Source organism: Muntiacus reevesi, chromosome 7, assembly GCF_963930625.1.
Source record: "Muntiacus reevesi chromosome 7, mMunRee1.1, whole genome shotgun sequence".
NCBI lineage: Eukaryota > Metazoa > Chordata > Mammalia > Artiodactyla > Cervidae > Muntiacus > Muntiacus reevesi.
Window position 1 is genome coordinate 49,420,973 of NC_089255.1, and position 13,944 is coordinate 49,434,916.

Sequence of the window (13,944 nt, forward strand, 5' to 3'; positions counted from 1 at the left end):
CGATGTGATCTATACATGTATGTGTTCGATCAGTGTTTGTTTTTATCAACACTTTTTGAGTCTTGGCTGTAACACCACGCACACTTGTGACCTGCTTTCTAAATCTAACAATAAATCTGTTCTAAATCTTACCTCAAAAAAAGCCGGCTTCTAATCTGTTGTTGGCCTCCTCTGACTTTGGCGCTTAGAACCATGTTTTCTCTTGGCCATTCTTCCATGATTCTGGAGTGATTTTCAGTTATGATTCACTGCCTCATCTGCGTTTTCTTTCAGTGCCATGGTCTGCCCCTGCGCCTGAGCGGTGCAGGGTGCATCTGGGTGTGCTGTGAAAAGGGACCTATCTTCTCTACTGCTACTGGGCTGGCTGAACGAACTTTTTGGCCAACTCAGTATTTCACGCAAAGAGTCGGACACAACTGAGCGACTGAACTGAACTGAGTATTTCACGTTCAGCCCTTTTGAGTCTGCAAATCTTTCTGTTTAGTGAAAAAGCAAGCAAAATTGCAGCCAAATCATTCCCTGTTCTCCCCTTCATGTATTAATATTATTTTTTAAATAGTATATGATCCATTCCACACTTGACTCATTTGTATTCAGTAATACTAACACTGCTTCTCAGAGGTGACACGGTGAGTATTTTGAAGTATATGAATTAAGGAAACTGCCTCTACTACATATCAGACATTGTACTGAGCATTTGATACTGCATTGCTTAATTCTCGTAACAAAACCTATCAAGTAGGTTCTATTTACCCCATCTTCCAATCACCACCACTTAGAGATGAGACTTGCCCAAGGCCAGAGTAGAATAGAACTGGCATAGGGAGCTTGGTAATCTGATCACACTTTCCTGTGTGTTGTTCTATTTGACACTTAGGTCCTAATGTATAAATGTCCCCTTGGGGAAGGAAATCTCACAGCTTTCAGAGATCGAACCTGTGTCCCCTGCATTGCGAGGCAGAGTCTAAACTGCTGGACCACCAGGGAAGTCCTAGCTTTACATTCTTAACTGCAAAATTTCTAAACATTTTGAAGTCATTGATTAAAAGAAACAATTTTGAGTACTGTGTATGTTTTGTTTTTTGTTGATGTTTGCATTTTTTAATGATATTTTTACATCTGTTCTGTTTTGTCCACTGCTGTATATCCCCAGCATATGTACCAGTGCCTGGCAAGTTGTAGACATCTAATTCGAGCTAGTTGATTATTGAATGATAAATAGAAATATTTTGTATGTTATAATAGCACTTCATTTTGGGGACATAAGTAACACATTTTCTTCCGAGGGGCCTTCCAGAATTTCCCATACATAAGTAATCCCTTCTTCCCTAAACCTGATCTATGCGCAGATGCTCAGTTGTGTCCGATTCTTGGAGTCCTCCATGGACTGTAGTCCATCAGATGCCTCTGTCCTTGGAAGTTTCCAGGCAAGAATACTGGAGTGGGTTGCCATTTCCTTCTCCACAACCTGATCTATACGCATTTGTAATTTTCTGCTCTGAATTCTACTTATGGATACAACTCAGTTCTCCATGGCTTCTAAAGAGCAGGACTGTTCAGTTCATCTTATATCCCTCTGTTTATTAAACAAGTAAATGAATGTGTTCTCAGTATACCTAAGAGATACCAAGGAGAAAATATTTGCTCTTTTTAGTCCTTGATCATTTGGTTTTTTACCCTAGCCATTCATGTCACCAGTCTTGAGAGAATGTGTTTCAGTTCACTTAAAGTAATGATTTATTTTTGTAATACCTTGGTAATTAAGTTCATTACTCTTCCTGAAGAACAAAACCTGAACTACTTGGTAATTGCTTTTGTCTTTATTTGTAATCTTTTAGAAAACAAACCCATGAGCTTTTCATTGGGACAATCATTATGAATTCTTGATAACATCTGGTTGCTTAATGTGTAGCTGTGTAGCTGTGAAGATTAATGATAGACCTTAACTGAATTTAAATTCAGACATATATAGGATCTGTATTAATCTCAGTCAACCCTTTCAAGCAGATGCCATATTTTGGGGAAAAGGAAATTGAAATGTACCAAGGAGCGGTAAGTTACATGCCACATAAAATTACTGTAGTGTTTGGGGGTTTTTATGATGTATGGGCAATTGAAGTTGGCAATACATTTGCATTTTCTTATATAAATTTATTGGGGAAGCTTAAATAGATTACATTGTTTGATTTTTTTTAATGATGTGCTGCTCTTTAGAGTACAGCTCAAAAAAAGCTTAGGACTATTAATATTGGAATGTTATATGCAATATTAGTTTAATGGAATGTAGGACTTACAGGTTTAGGCATCTTCCTCCTTCCACATATGTCACAAAACTCTAAAGAGTAAAAAATTAATCAGTAAAAAAAATAAATTGGGCGATGGGAACCATTCTCTACAAATCATTGAAACCGTGGCTGTGACTGGAACATGAAAAGCAAATCTTTTTTAATTTCACTTATTAATGTGACACCCTCATTCCTATTCAGACCCAGCTCCATAGCCATTTCAGTTGTGACATAAAAATAGAATCTGTAATCCTAATTTGTATATTTCATTCTCTGGCTCCTCACTTCCCCAGGCCTCCCCATCTCTACATATTTTTCCTTCCCTCTTTCCTTTGCAGCAGAAGCACAAGAGCGTTCATTAATCCTGACCCCTGGAAAACAAACAAAAGGGAGCCCACACAAATTCATCAGTTGAAGTGGAAGGCAATTTACCCAGAGCAAGAGCCCACCCCATTGTTGCCAGATGAATGGTGCTGGTAGCTGGAGCCGAAGGAGGCTGCCACGCGAAAGACCTTTGATAATGCTGCCTTTATGGGAGCCCAGCACAAGGGAAACACTGTCGGCAGAGCCTGGCCCTGCCCTGGCGCCCTGATCAGCAGGGCCCGGGGCCGCCAGCACGGAGCTGGCTTGGAGTCCGCAGCGACAGCCTAGGCGGGGTGGATGGAAGCGCTGTGTATTCCTGCTGTTTCTTTCCAGTGCTCTGAAAAGCGTTCTTACATGAGTCCCTTTTAGACCGTTCATCTTTTGAAGAGTTTCTTTTTAAAGAAATGCCCTAGAATTAAAAAAAAATACATTTATTTTTAACTGCTGATGGCAACAGAATGTTGTAAAATTGGTATTTACTGGGTGCCAGGTACTATGTTTATATTTGCAGCAATAATAAAGCAGCCCTGGATGCTGGCTGTGTATTACGATGCATGTCTGTTTCATAGATGAGGAAACACAGGCTCATAGAGGTGAAATAATTGAATCTATTGAGTTTTGGAGCTAGGAATTGAGGTCAGGTCTCAGTGACTTTCAGGGGTTTCAGACAAGGGCAGAATCAGGTAGAAGAAATGGCTACCCTACCATTCTTATCATGCGTGCTCAGTTGTTTCTGAGTCTTTTCAACCCTATGGACCATAGCCCACCAGGCTCCTCTGTCCAAGGGGTTCTCCAGGCAAGAATACTGGAGTGGGTTGCCATGCCTTCCTCCAGGGGTAATTCTCATCAGTAGATGAAAAATACCATGAGCCCAGAGATGAGAAACCAGTTGGAAATATAGAGTGATGCACAGAGGTCAAGTATAACTAGTTAAGTGGATTTGAGGCCTTACTGGACAATTACTTGCCCACTCCTTTCCCGCTACTGTTCACAGTTTTCTCTCCATGCTATTTCCAGCTTTTGTTTTTATTTTTGGCTGTGCCTTGTGGCATGTGAGGTCTTAGTTCCCTGACCAGGCATTGAACCCGTGTCCCTGGCAGTGAATGCAGGCACTGGACTGGCAGGGAATTCCCTTGTTCTCTTTTCTTTTCCTCTATTTCCAGAGAAGTGTTAAATGTAATCGTGAATGAACATCTTGCAGTCCCATCCATGCATTCCCTTGACTGTGAAGTGAAGGCAGGAATGACATATTTTTGTTCCTATATAGAATTATCCAGTTCATCAGTCCCAGGGAATGAGTTTTAGACCTCACTGAGCAGTTTCCCTCCTGGGACCCCTACTCACACATAGGGAGCCATGGGCGCTGGATACATCAGCGCTTAACTTGGGTGCAGACATCAAAGCAGTCACCCCTCCTCGTCACTCATCTCTGATCCGCCAGAGCTTGCGATGAGTGGCCATTTCTGGGGCAGGCCCCGTATGATATAGTAAGTTGTTGCATAATAAGACTCAAAGTTGGGATGCAGTACATTCTACTTTAGCTATGTGTTTCACTAACCTTTTCTAATTACTTTCCCATGTGTCATCTCAGTGGCCTTGTGAGATGTGGATACCATGGACCTTGTTATCCCCACTCTAGAGATGGAGAGCAGAGAAGGGAAGGACAGAGTCTAAATGTCTTCTCACTCTGGATGTGACTTTCTTCTCACTCTTCTGTGTTACATAGTCTTAAATTTAAGGAGTGTTCTTTCTCCAGCTTTCCACCATATGAAGTATTTTTCTTTTTAGTGACTTTGGTGGGAGTGGTAGAAGTGGTGCCAAGAAACTGAAGAAAGCAGGGCTGAAGTCGTCCTGACACAGTGAATTTACTGGTGGATTTATATTATGCATAGCTCAGATATCCCATGAGACTCAAGTACAAATCCACTCTCTTGGTGTGGTAGAAATTTTTGTTTTTCCATGTTGAGATGGAACAAACTGGTCAAACCTGTTTATCCCTCTAAAGAACCACACCTCCTGCCTTCTTCTTATGGAAAATAAGTTTTTTTCCTTATTTTCTAATAGTCTCAGTTTCCTCTAGGGTCCCAAGATCTGCAACTTGCCTCTTAGGGAAAAAAAATAATGTAGAATTTCTGATTTAGTACAAGTCAGGTCCAGGTTTTTAGTAGGTCTCTCTTAAGACCTGTTGCCCAAACGCCTTTCAGAGACCCTTAGAAACGGCATGTGGCCTGCAGAGGCATGCTGCGGGTAGAAGGGCGTGGTGGTGGAGTACCTGAAGACCATGGGTCTTGTCTGAAGGCTGAATCACTCATAGGCCTACAGAAAGTCCTTCCAAATTCCTTCCATCTTCATTGTGCTAGGTGTACCTCCTCAGGATCTTGGCGACTTTATGATTCTTGTATTACACAGCCTTTAAGATGGGGACTATACAGTGTCATGTTCATTTCCAAAGCCAAGAAAAGAAATGTGTTGCTTTTATCTGACCGTGGTTTTGTTTTGTTTTGCTTTTCTAGGCACAATATGAGAACCCACCACATATCTATGCTCTTGCAGATAATATGTTCAGAAATATGATAATTGACAGAGAGAACCAATGTGTCATCATCAGGTATGGAAAAGAACATTTTTAGGTCCAGGGAACACAAGACCATGCTGTACATAGGATGCTGTCAAGGAGCAATGCTTCTGCAATAGCTTCTCATTTCAGAGGCTGGTTAATGTATCTGAGTAACAAGTAGCCTGTTAGCTTTGCCTTGGTGTATTTTATAACCTCAAATCATAAAGCTCTGTGCTTCTGAGGTTGCTTTTTGTACCCGTGTCGCTTGAAGCATTAAGGCTTTAGGGCACATGGTTCTAGCTCAGTCTTTCTCTGATTGTCATCAGACCCAGAAATAAAATCTCAAGACACTTCCCCTCCCATTTTGGACTGTATTGTGGTTTTACTCTGAATTGGAAATCCTTTATGTTACGAGTATAGTAAGCATGTGTCACTGTTTTGTCAGCTGGAGTCCTTTTTTCTAGGTCCTTTTTCCTTAATATTTCAAGTTTGAACTTTTTTGGGGTTTTTTTGTTGTTATTTGCTTTTAATTTTCTGAAGGCATTACTGGTCAAAGCCAGCATTAGGCGTCCACAGCTATATTTCACAATCCTTTTAACCTGACCCATCTCTGAGTCTTTGCTGGCTTGAAGTGCTTTTACAATTTTGTTTACTGTTACAAACATTTTCAAACATACAGAAAACACAAGCAATCCATATTTCCATCACTTAGAACTTGGCAGTTATTAACTGTCATCTTTGTTATTTTTGCTCATCTTTTTTCGTGCTTTAATTTTTTAATTCTTAATTTTTTTAATGAAAATTAAAGGAAAAAAAAGAAAATTAAAGGAAAAAATCCTATTTGTATTTACAAGCATACACAAAATTACAAAAAGTATTATAATAAGCCCTGTGTATCTGTTTACTTTGTACATTTATTAATATATGGTCAACCCTGTTTTACCTAGTCCTCCCACTCTGCCCCCACTTGATTCAATCCTAGGCAGAAAATAATTTCATTTGTCAGTAATTCAGTGTATACCTCTAAAAGACCATTCTTATCAGAACTGAAAAAAATTGAGTAATTCCTTCAGTCTGATCTAATATTATCGGTATTCCAATTCCACAATTGTCTTATAAATTCTTTTTTTTTTTAACAGTTGATTTATTTTTATTTGGGTTTCAAAGGCTCATGTTTCATATTTAGCTGTGTGTCTCTCAGGTCTTTTAATCATTAATAGTTCTCTCTTATTCTTTTTGTTTTCTTGGTGTTTATTTGTTAAAGAAAAAGTTTTGTCCTGTAGAATTTTCTGCAGTCTGATAATAGCTAGTTGCATCCCATGACTTTGCACTGTCCCCTATATTTCCTGTAAATTGACAGGCTTTGAAAGCTTGCTTAGATTCAGTTTCAATTTTTTTAGCAAAAAATGCTCCATCATTGATGCCTTGCCCTTAATGCCTGTTTGACTAACTTTTTGTGATGTTCAGATTTCCAGTGAGTCCATTCATTATAAATTCTCATTTCACAATCATTTAATTAACAGTTGAAAAATAATTTTCTAATTGTGTTCCTTCTATATTAATTTATTAATTAGAGTTTTCTTTCGTTTATCATAAAATATAATCTAAATGGGAAAATTGGATAAAAAGCTTCATTTGTTATTTTCATTTACTAATTTTTGAAGCAATAAGTTGATGCCCTAGCAGCCTCCCAAAGTATAATGTTTTTGTTTTCAGTATCATTCTATACTGGTGGGTTTTAAATACCTTACCTGTTTAACTGCATTGCAGTTTTTCTTTTAGGTTCAAATAGTCCCACCTTTGGTTTGTGAGAGTCCTTTGTATTGGCTCCTTTGTCCCTTTGATATGACTCCAGTAGTCTTTGATAGTTTTCTTGTATAAGATGTTCCAGGCTTATCTTGTACATTTTCTGCCAAGCCTTAGGTTCAGCCATTTCATCAGAAAGCCCTGGCTCATTTTAATGGGAAATAGTATTTAGAGACTATCAATCCAGTGATGAAGAGTGCTCACTGCTGTGTGTTAATGGTGCTTCTTGTTCTTTTCAGAGGACAAAAGCAAGGAATATGAACTTTTTAAGAAAAATATGAAACATCAATTCACACTGATAATGTTCAGTTCATTTGTAAGATTTTACTTCTTTGCATTTTATGTTTGAATGCCATTTCTCTTATTCTGAAAACCTTGGTTCCTGATGACATCATTAGAATTATTTGAGCTATACTATGCCTGTGCATAAAATTATAAATAAATAAGTATATACTTATACTTAAATAAGTATATATTTATAAAAGATATATTGCATAGTAAATAATGGGGTAAAGCAAATAAATAATTCTATTAATGCTTTAATATAACAATACCAACATTATTTGTAGCAATACTATCTCACTTTAAAATTTCTTTGTTCTTTTTTGTCCTTAGGATGTACAGTCAAAATATTGGATTTTAAAAGTCACTTGACATAATACTTTTCTGTGTAATTAACATGTCAATTTGACCTACAGTTAGGTTCATGTATTTCATTTTGGATTTTGGAAGTTTAAATTTTTTATTTTAATTTTGTTTTAAAACTGTTTAAACTATTTACATGGCTCCAAAGTCAAAATTATAAAACATGAACACTGAGACATTTTAAGATATAGACTTCATGATATTTTATCTCCAAATATTTCCATATACATCTCAAAATATTTTCTTAGTCCCAATACCATTATCACAACTAAATAATAAATAAGTAATCCACATTTAAATTTCTCTAATTGTTGCAAACAAGTCCTTTCTTGCCAGTTTATGTAAATCAAGGAACACTGGCTGCATTTGGTAATGAGTCACTTTTTTAATCTTACCAGAGTTCCTTTCTCCCATTTTTTTGTTTTTTTCCCATTGACTTGGTCAAGAGAAGAAAACCCAGTTTTCCTATAGATACCTTTCAGATTGGTCCAGTTGCTTCCTCATGGTCTCATTTCTCTGATTCCTTCAATTTTCTGTAAATTGAAAGTTAGATCTAAATTCTTCATTAGCTTCAGGTTAAGCCTTTTGGAAGGAACACTTGTGTGTTGATGAGTTTGGTTGCTGAATTGGAAATGCTTCTGTTTGTTCCCAAGTGGAAGTCACTGGCCAGTAGAGAGGTGGGACATGTTTTCGTGACTCATATTAAATGAGAGAGGATAGGATGACTTTTCTAACATATTCCCTTGCCCTTTCTCCTTTCTTCTGGGCCCCTAGTAAGATGAGAAGAAAGGGAATGGTCTTGTTGCATGGGTTTCATCAGTTTGGAGCGTCTTCCATTTTTCCTAGTCCACCTTTCTCCCTCTCTCGGATCTCCTTAGTAGGTCCTACAAGAGACACTTGCTCTGAGACAGGACATGTGCCCACTTCTAGGCGTCTTCTTTTCAGTGTTCAGGTGGCAAAGACTTGAAGGCCCTGCTCCAGGGAATTCTACTGCAGTCTCTTTGCTGGTGGAGATACAGGAGATGGTAGGACAGGGAGCTGCTTTGACCTCTGACATTAACCACCCAAGTCAGGCCAGACTTCACATGAGAAAGGCACAATTCTCCATGAGACACCAGCTGCAAGTTGGAAGGTTCCCGCCACCACCTCGGTTTCATTACTGCAACAACTCACAAAAGTCATGAGAGCCCTGAACTTATGCTTACAGTTTTATTAGAGCAGAAAGATACAAAGCAGAACCAGGAAAAAGTAGAGACACAAGAGCAAGGTCTAGGAGGGGCCCAGATGTGCGGCTTCCAGGCCTCTTCCCCCCATGGAGCCATCGACAGTGTTATGTCCTTCCAGTTATGGTGTGGGAACTGACAATACTATTGCCAACTAGAAAGTTCACCTGAGCCTTTGGTGTTCAGAGGTTTTATTTGGGCTCAGTCATATACTGCCTGCATGACTGACCTGTAGCCTCCACCCCTCCTGAAGATTTGGGCTAATATGTGTAGTCTCCATGTCCTCCAGGAGTCAGAACTTAGATGCACCTTTCCAAAGCTCTTTTCATAAAACTTTGTCCAGTTCCCAAATATCCCAGGCAAATAGGGACTCTCCTGTCAGGACGGATGTTCCAGTTCAGCTCAGTTCAGTCGCTCAGTCGTGTCCGGCCCTTTGCGATCCCATGAACCGCAGCACGCCAGGCCTCCCCGTCCATCACCAACTCCCGGAGTCCACCCAAACCCATGTCCATCGAGTTGGTGATGCCATCCAAACATCTCATCCTCTGTCGTCCCCTTCTCCTCTTGCCCTCAATCTTTCCCAGCATCAGGGTCTTTTTCAATGAGTCAGCTCTTCGCATCAGGTGGCCAAAGGATTGGAGTTTCAGCTTCAACATCAGTCCTTCCAATGAGCACCCAGGACTGATCTCCTTCAGGATGGACTGGTTGGATCTCCTTGCAGTCCAAGGGACTCTCAGAGTCTTCTCCAACAGCACAGTTCAAAAGCATCAATTTTTCGGTGCTCAGCTTTCTTCATACTCCAACTCTCACATCCATACACGACCACTGGAAAAACCATAGCCTTGACTAGGTGGACCTTTGTTGCCAAAGTAATGTCTCTACTTTTTAATATGCTATCTAGGTTGGTCATAACTTTTCTTCCAAGGAGTGTCTTTTAATTTCATGGCTGCAATCACCGTCTGCAGTGATTTTGGAGCCCCCCATAATAAAGTCAGCCACTGTTTCTCCATCTATTTGCCATGAAGTGATGGGACCGGATGCCATGATCTTAGTTTTCTGAATGTTGAGCTTTAAGCCAACTTTTCACTCTCCTCTTTCACTTTCATCAAGAGGCTCTTTAGTTCTTCTTTGCTCTTTGCCATAAGGGTGGTGTCATCTGCATATCTGAGGTTATTGATATTTCTCCCAGCAATCTCAATTCCAGCTTGTGCTTCATCCAGCCCAGCATTTCTCATGATGTACTCTGCATATCAGTTAAATCAGCAGGGTGACAATATACAACCTTGACGTACTCCTTTTCCTATTTGGAACCAGTCTGTTTTTCCATGTCCACTTCTAACTTTTGCTTCCTGACATGTGTACAAATTTCTCAAGAGGCAGGTCAGGTGGTCTGGTATTCCCATCTCTTTCAGAATTTTCCACAGTTTATTGTAGAATTTTCCACAGTTTATTGTGATCCACACAGTCAAAGGCTTTGGCATAGTCAGTAAGGCAGAAATAGATGTTTTTCTGGAACTCTCTTGCTTTTTCGATCATCCAGTGGATTTTGGCAACTTGATCTGTAGTTTCTCTGCCTTTTCTAAAACAAGCTTGAATATCTGGAATTTCACGGTTCACGTATTCCTGAAGCCCGACTTGGAGAATTTTAAGCATTCCTTTGCTAGCGTGTGAGATGAGTGCAATTGTGTGATAGTTTGAGCATTCTTTGGCATTGCCTTTCTTTGGGATTGGAATGAAAACTGACCTTTTGCAGTCCTGTCCCAATGCTGAGTTTTCCATATTTGCTGGCATATTGAATGCAGCATTGTCACAGCGTCATCTTTCAGGATTTGAAATAGCTCAACTGGAATTCCATCACCTCCATGAGGTTTGTTTGTAGTAATGCTTCCAGGGCCCTAGAGATTTACCTCCTAGTATTACCTCCCCAAAGCCTGACCTCTCTCTGTGTTAATTCTGTAGTACCCAAGAGCTGTGCTTTGTCTGCTGTGAGGAAGTAGCTTCGCTATCTCTGGCATGCCGTGGTTCACTCTCACCCACTCTGTGATACTGGGCAGCAAATTCAACAGTTGTCTGGGCCTCTCTTCTTTCATTTATGAGTGAACTGATTGACTTCTGAGGTCTCTGAGGTTTGGGGGTTTTGGGACTCTTTCTTCAAATAATGCCCAGGGAACTGGAAAGCAGGGGAATGCTGTCTGGGTAGAGAAGCCCAAGTTTGCAGCCATGACATGGCAGAGCTGGGTGTGGGTTCAGCTAGGGCTGAGTTCAGTGCTGCCTACCCGAATGCCTTTGTGAACAGAAAGTAAAACCAGCCTTCCTAGAGGCTGGAAAAGAAGTCTGCTCATTGTGCAAAGGCCTTCTGCCATAACTGGAGAGACTAGGAATTTTTAGTATCATTTAATTAGAAAATTAAAAATTAATGATGATCCATTCTCTCTGGTGTTCCTTTTAGACTTTGACCTTCCGATTTCCCTGCTTTATGACCTTATCCACATGATGAAATGAATACGCTTTATTTTTTACTTATCTATTTTTAATTTTAAAATAAATTATTCATTTATTTTAAAATCTGATTTATTAAGCATTTTATTAGATAATGTATGTATATAAATAGTTTTTGTTTAATGCATTTCACTTTAGAGAGAGATATTTGGGATTTCCATGACAATACATATTTTATGCATTTTTAAATCTTGCTATAGAAGAAAATGAAGTGAAGATCAGATACATTTATAGTAAAGAAGTATTTTAAAAGAAAATTATATTCAAGTGACAAGAAAAATTTTTATGTTTTTTTTAATTACTTTATTTTAATTGGAGGCTAATTACTTTACAATATTGTAGTGGTTTTTGCCATACATTGACATTAATCAGCCATGGGTGTACATGGGTTCCTCATCCTGAACCCCCCTCCCACCTCCCTCCCCTACGATTTTTTTAAGTTGAAGTGTGATTGACCCACAGCACTATGCCAGATCCAGATGCACAGCATAGTGATTCAGTATTTCTGTACATTACAAAGTGATAACCATGAAATGCATACTCTCAGATGGGACAATGCTGCATGTAGAACCAATATTATCAGTTCCTCCCAATCTTATGTTTTCTAAAGAGGTGGATGCAGTGATAGGATGGACTGGCAGATGACTATTTCTGGATAGAAATCAGTATAACAGATTGAATTTTATTTTTATTCATGAAAAAAAATTGTTGGCTGCACTGGGTCTTCGTTGCTGTGCTTGGGCTTTTCTCTTGTGGCGGTCACTCTCTGGTTGCCGTGCACGGGCTTCTCGTTGTGGTGCCTTCTCTTGAGCTCACTCTAGGCACGTGGGCTTCAGTAGTTACGGCACATGGACTCGGTAGTTGCAGCTTGCAGGCTCTAGAGCACAGACTCAGTAGTTATGGTGCACAGGCTTAGTTGCTCCAAGACATGTAGAACCTTCCCAGTCCATGGATAGAACCCATGTCCCCTGCATTAATTAGCAATGGAATTCTTAACCCCTGAACCACCAGAAAAGTCCCAGCAAATTGAATTTTAAGAGAAAGAAATCAGGAAAGAAGACAGGCTGTTTTGTCAAGTAGAGACCTCCATCCAAGCCTTGGCTTTGAGTTTGTGTTTTTAAGGTGAAGTATAGTTGATGTACAGTAATATATATATACATATAGGCATATTATATAGTGATTTACAGTATTTAAAAGTTATGCAGTTACTATAAAATATTGGCTATATTCCTGTATTGTACAATATATCCCTGTAATGTATTACTTTATACATACCAGTTTGTACCCCTCAATTCTCCTACCCCATCTTTCGCCTCCCCACTTCCCATCGATCCACTAGTTTGTTCTCTTTGTGAGTCTGTTTCTTTTTTGTTATATTTACTAGTTTTTTTTATTTATTAGATTCCACATGTAAGTGAGATCGTACCGTATTTGTCTTTCTCTATGTGACTTATTTCACTTAGCATGATGCTCTCCAAGTCTATCCATGTTGCTGCAGAGACAAAATTTCATTCTTTTTGTGTCGCCGAGTAGTATTGCATTGTGTATGTATACCACATCTTCTTTATCCTTTCATCTGTTGACAGACACTTAGATTGTTTCCGTGTCTTGGCAATTTTAAGTAATGCTGCATTAAACATTGGAATACATGTGTATTTTTTTATTTTTCTAATTGACACTATATATATGTGTGTGTTAGTTGCTCAGTTGTATCCCACTATTTGTGACCCTATGGACTGTGGCCCACCAGGCATCTCCATCCATGGGATTCTCCAGGCAAGAGTACTGGAGTGGGTTGCCATGCCCTCCTCCATGTGTGTGTATGTGTATATATATATATATATATATATATATATATATATATATATATACACATATATATATATATATATATGTCTTCCCTGGTTGCTCAGATGGTATAGAATCTGCCTGCAATGCAGGAGACCCCGGTTCGATTCCTGGGTTGGGAAGATCTGCTGGAGAAGGGATAGGCTACCCACTCTAGTATTCTTGGGCTTCCCTCGTGGCTCAGCTGGTAAAGAATCCACCTGCAATGCGGGAGACCTGGGTTTGATCCCTGGGTTAGGAAGATACCCTGAAGAAGGAAACGGCTACCCACTCCAGTATTGTGGCCTGGAGAATTCCATGAACTGTATAGTCCATGAGGTCTCAAAGAGTCAGACATGACTGAGTGACTTTCATTTCACTTCACTTCATATATATATATATATATGTATACCCTCACACACATATACACACACACATATGTACATACATACATATACATACACAAGCAGGAATGGAATTATGGAATTGCTGGGTCATTCTATTAGAGTTGTTCTATTTTTAGCTTTTTGAAAAATCTCCATACTGTTTTCCACAGTGGTTGCACCAACCTACATTTCCAGCAGCAGTGTACAAGGGTTCCCTTTTTTCCACATCCTTGCCAACACTTGTTATTTGTGTTCTTTTTGATGATAGCCATTCTGACAGGTGTGAGGTGAAATCTCATTGTGTTTTTGGTTTGCATTTCCCTGATGATTAGTGATGTGTAGCATCTTTTCAT

General features: G+C 39.4%; 1 protein-coding gene across 1 annotated transcript in view; it reads left to right on the forward strand.

Annotated features, from left to right (window-relative positions):
• MYO1E (myosin IE) overlaps positions 1–13,944 on the forward strand; it is a 211,836-nt gene that overhangs the window by 101,482 nt on the left and 96,410 nt on the right. Inside the window, 2 exon segments of the mRNA XM_065942033.1 lie at positions 1,963–2,052; positions 5,162–5,256. Of these exon segments, the coding sequence (XP_065798105.1) occupies positions 1,963–2,052; positions 5,162–5,256 (185 nt within the window).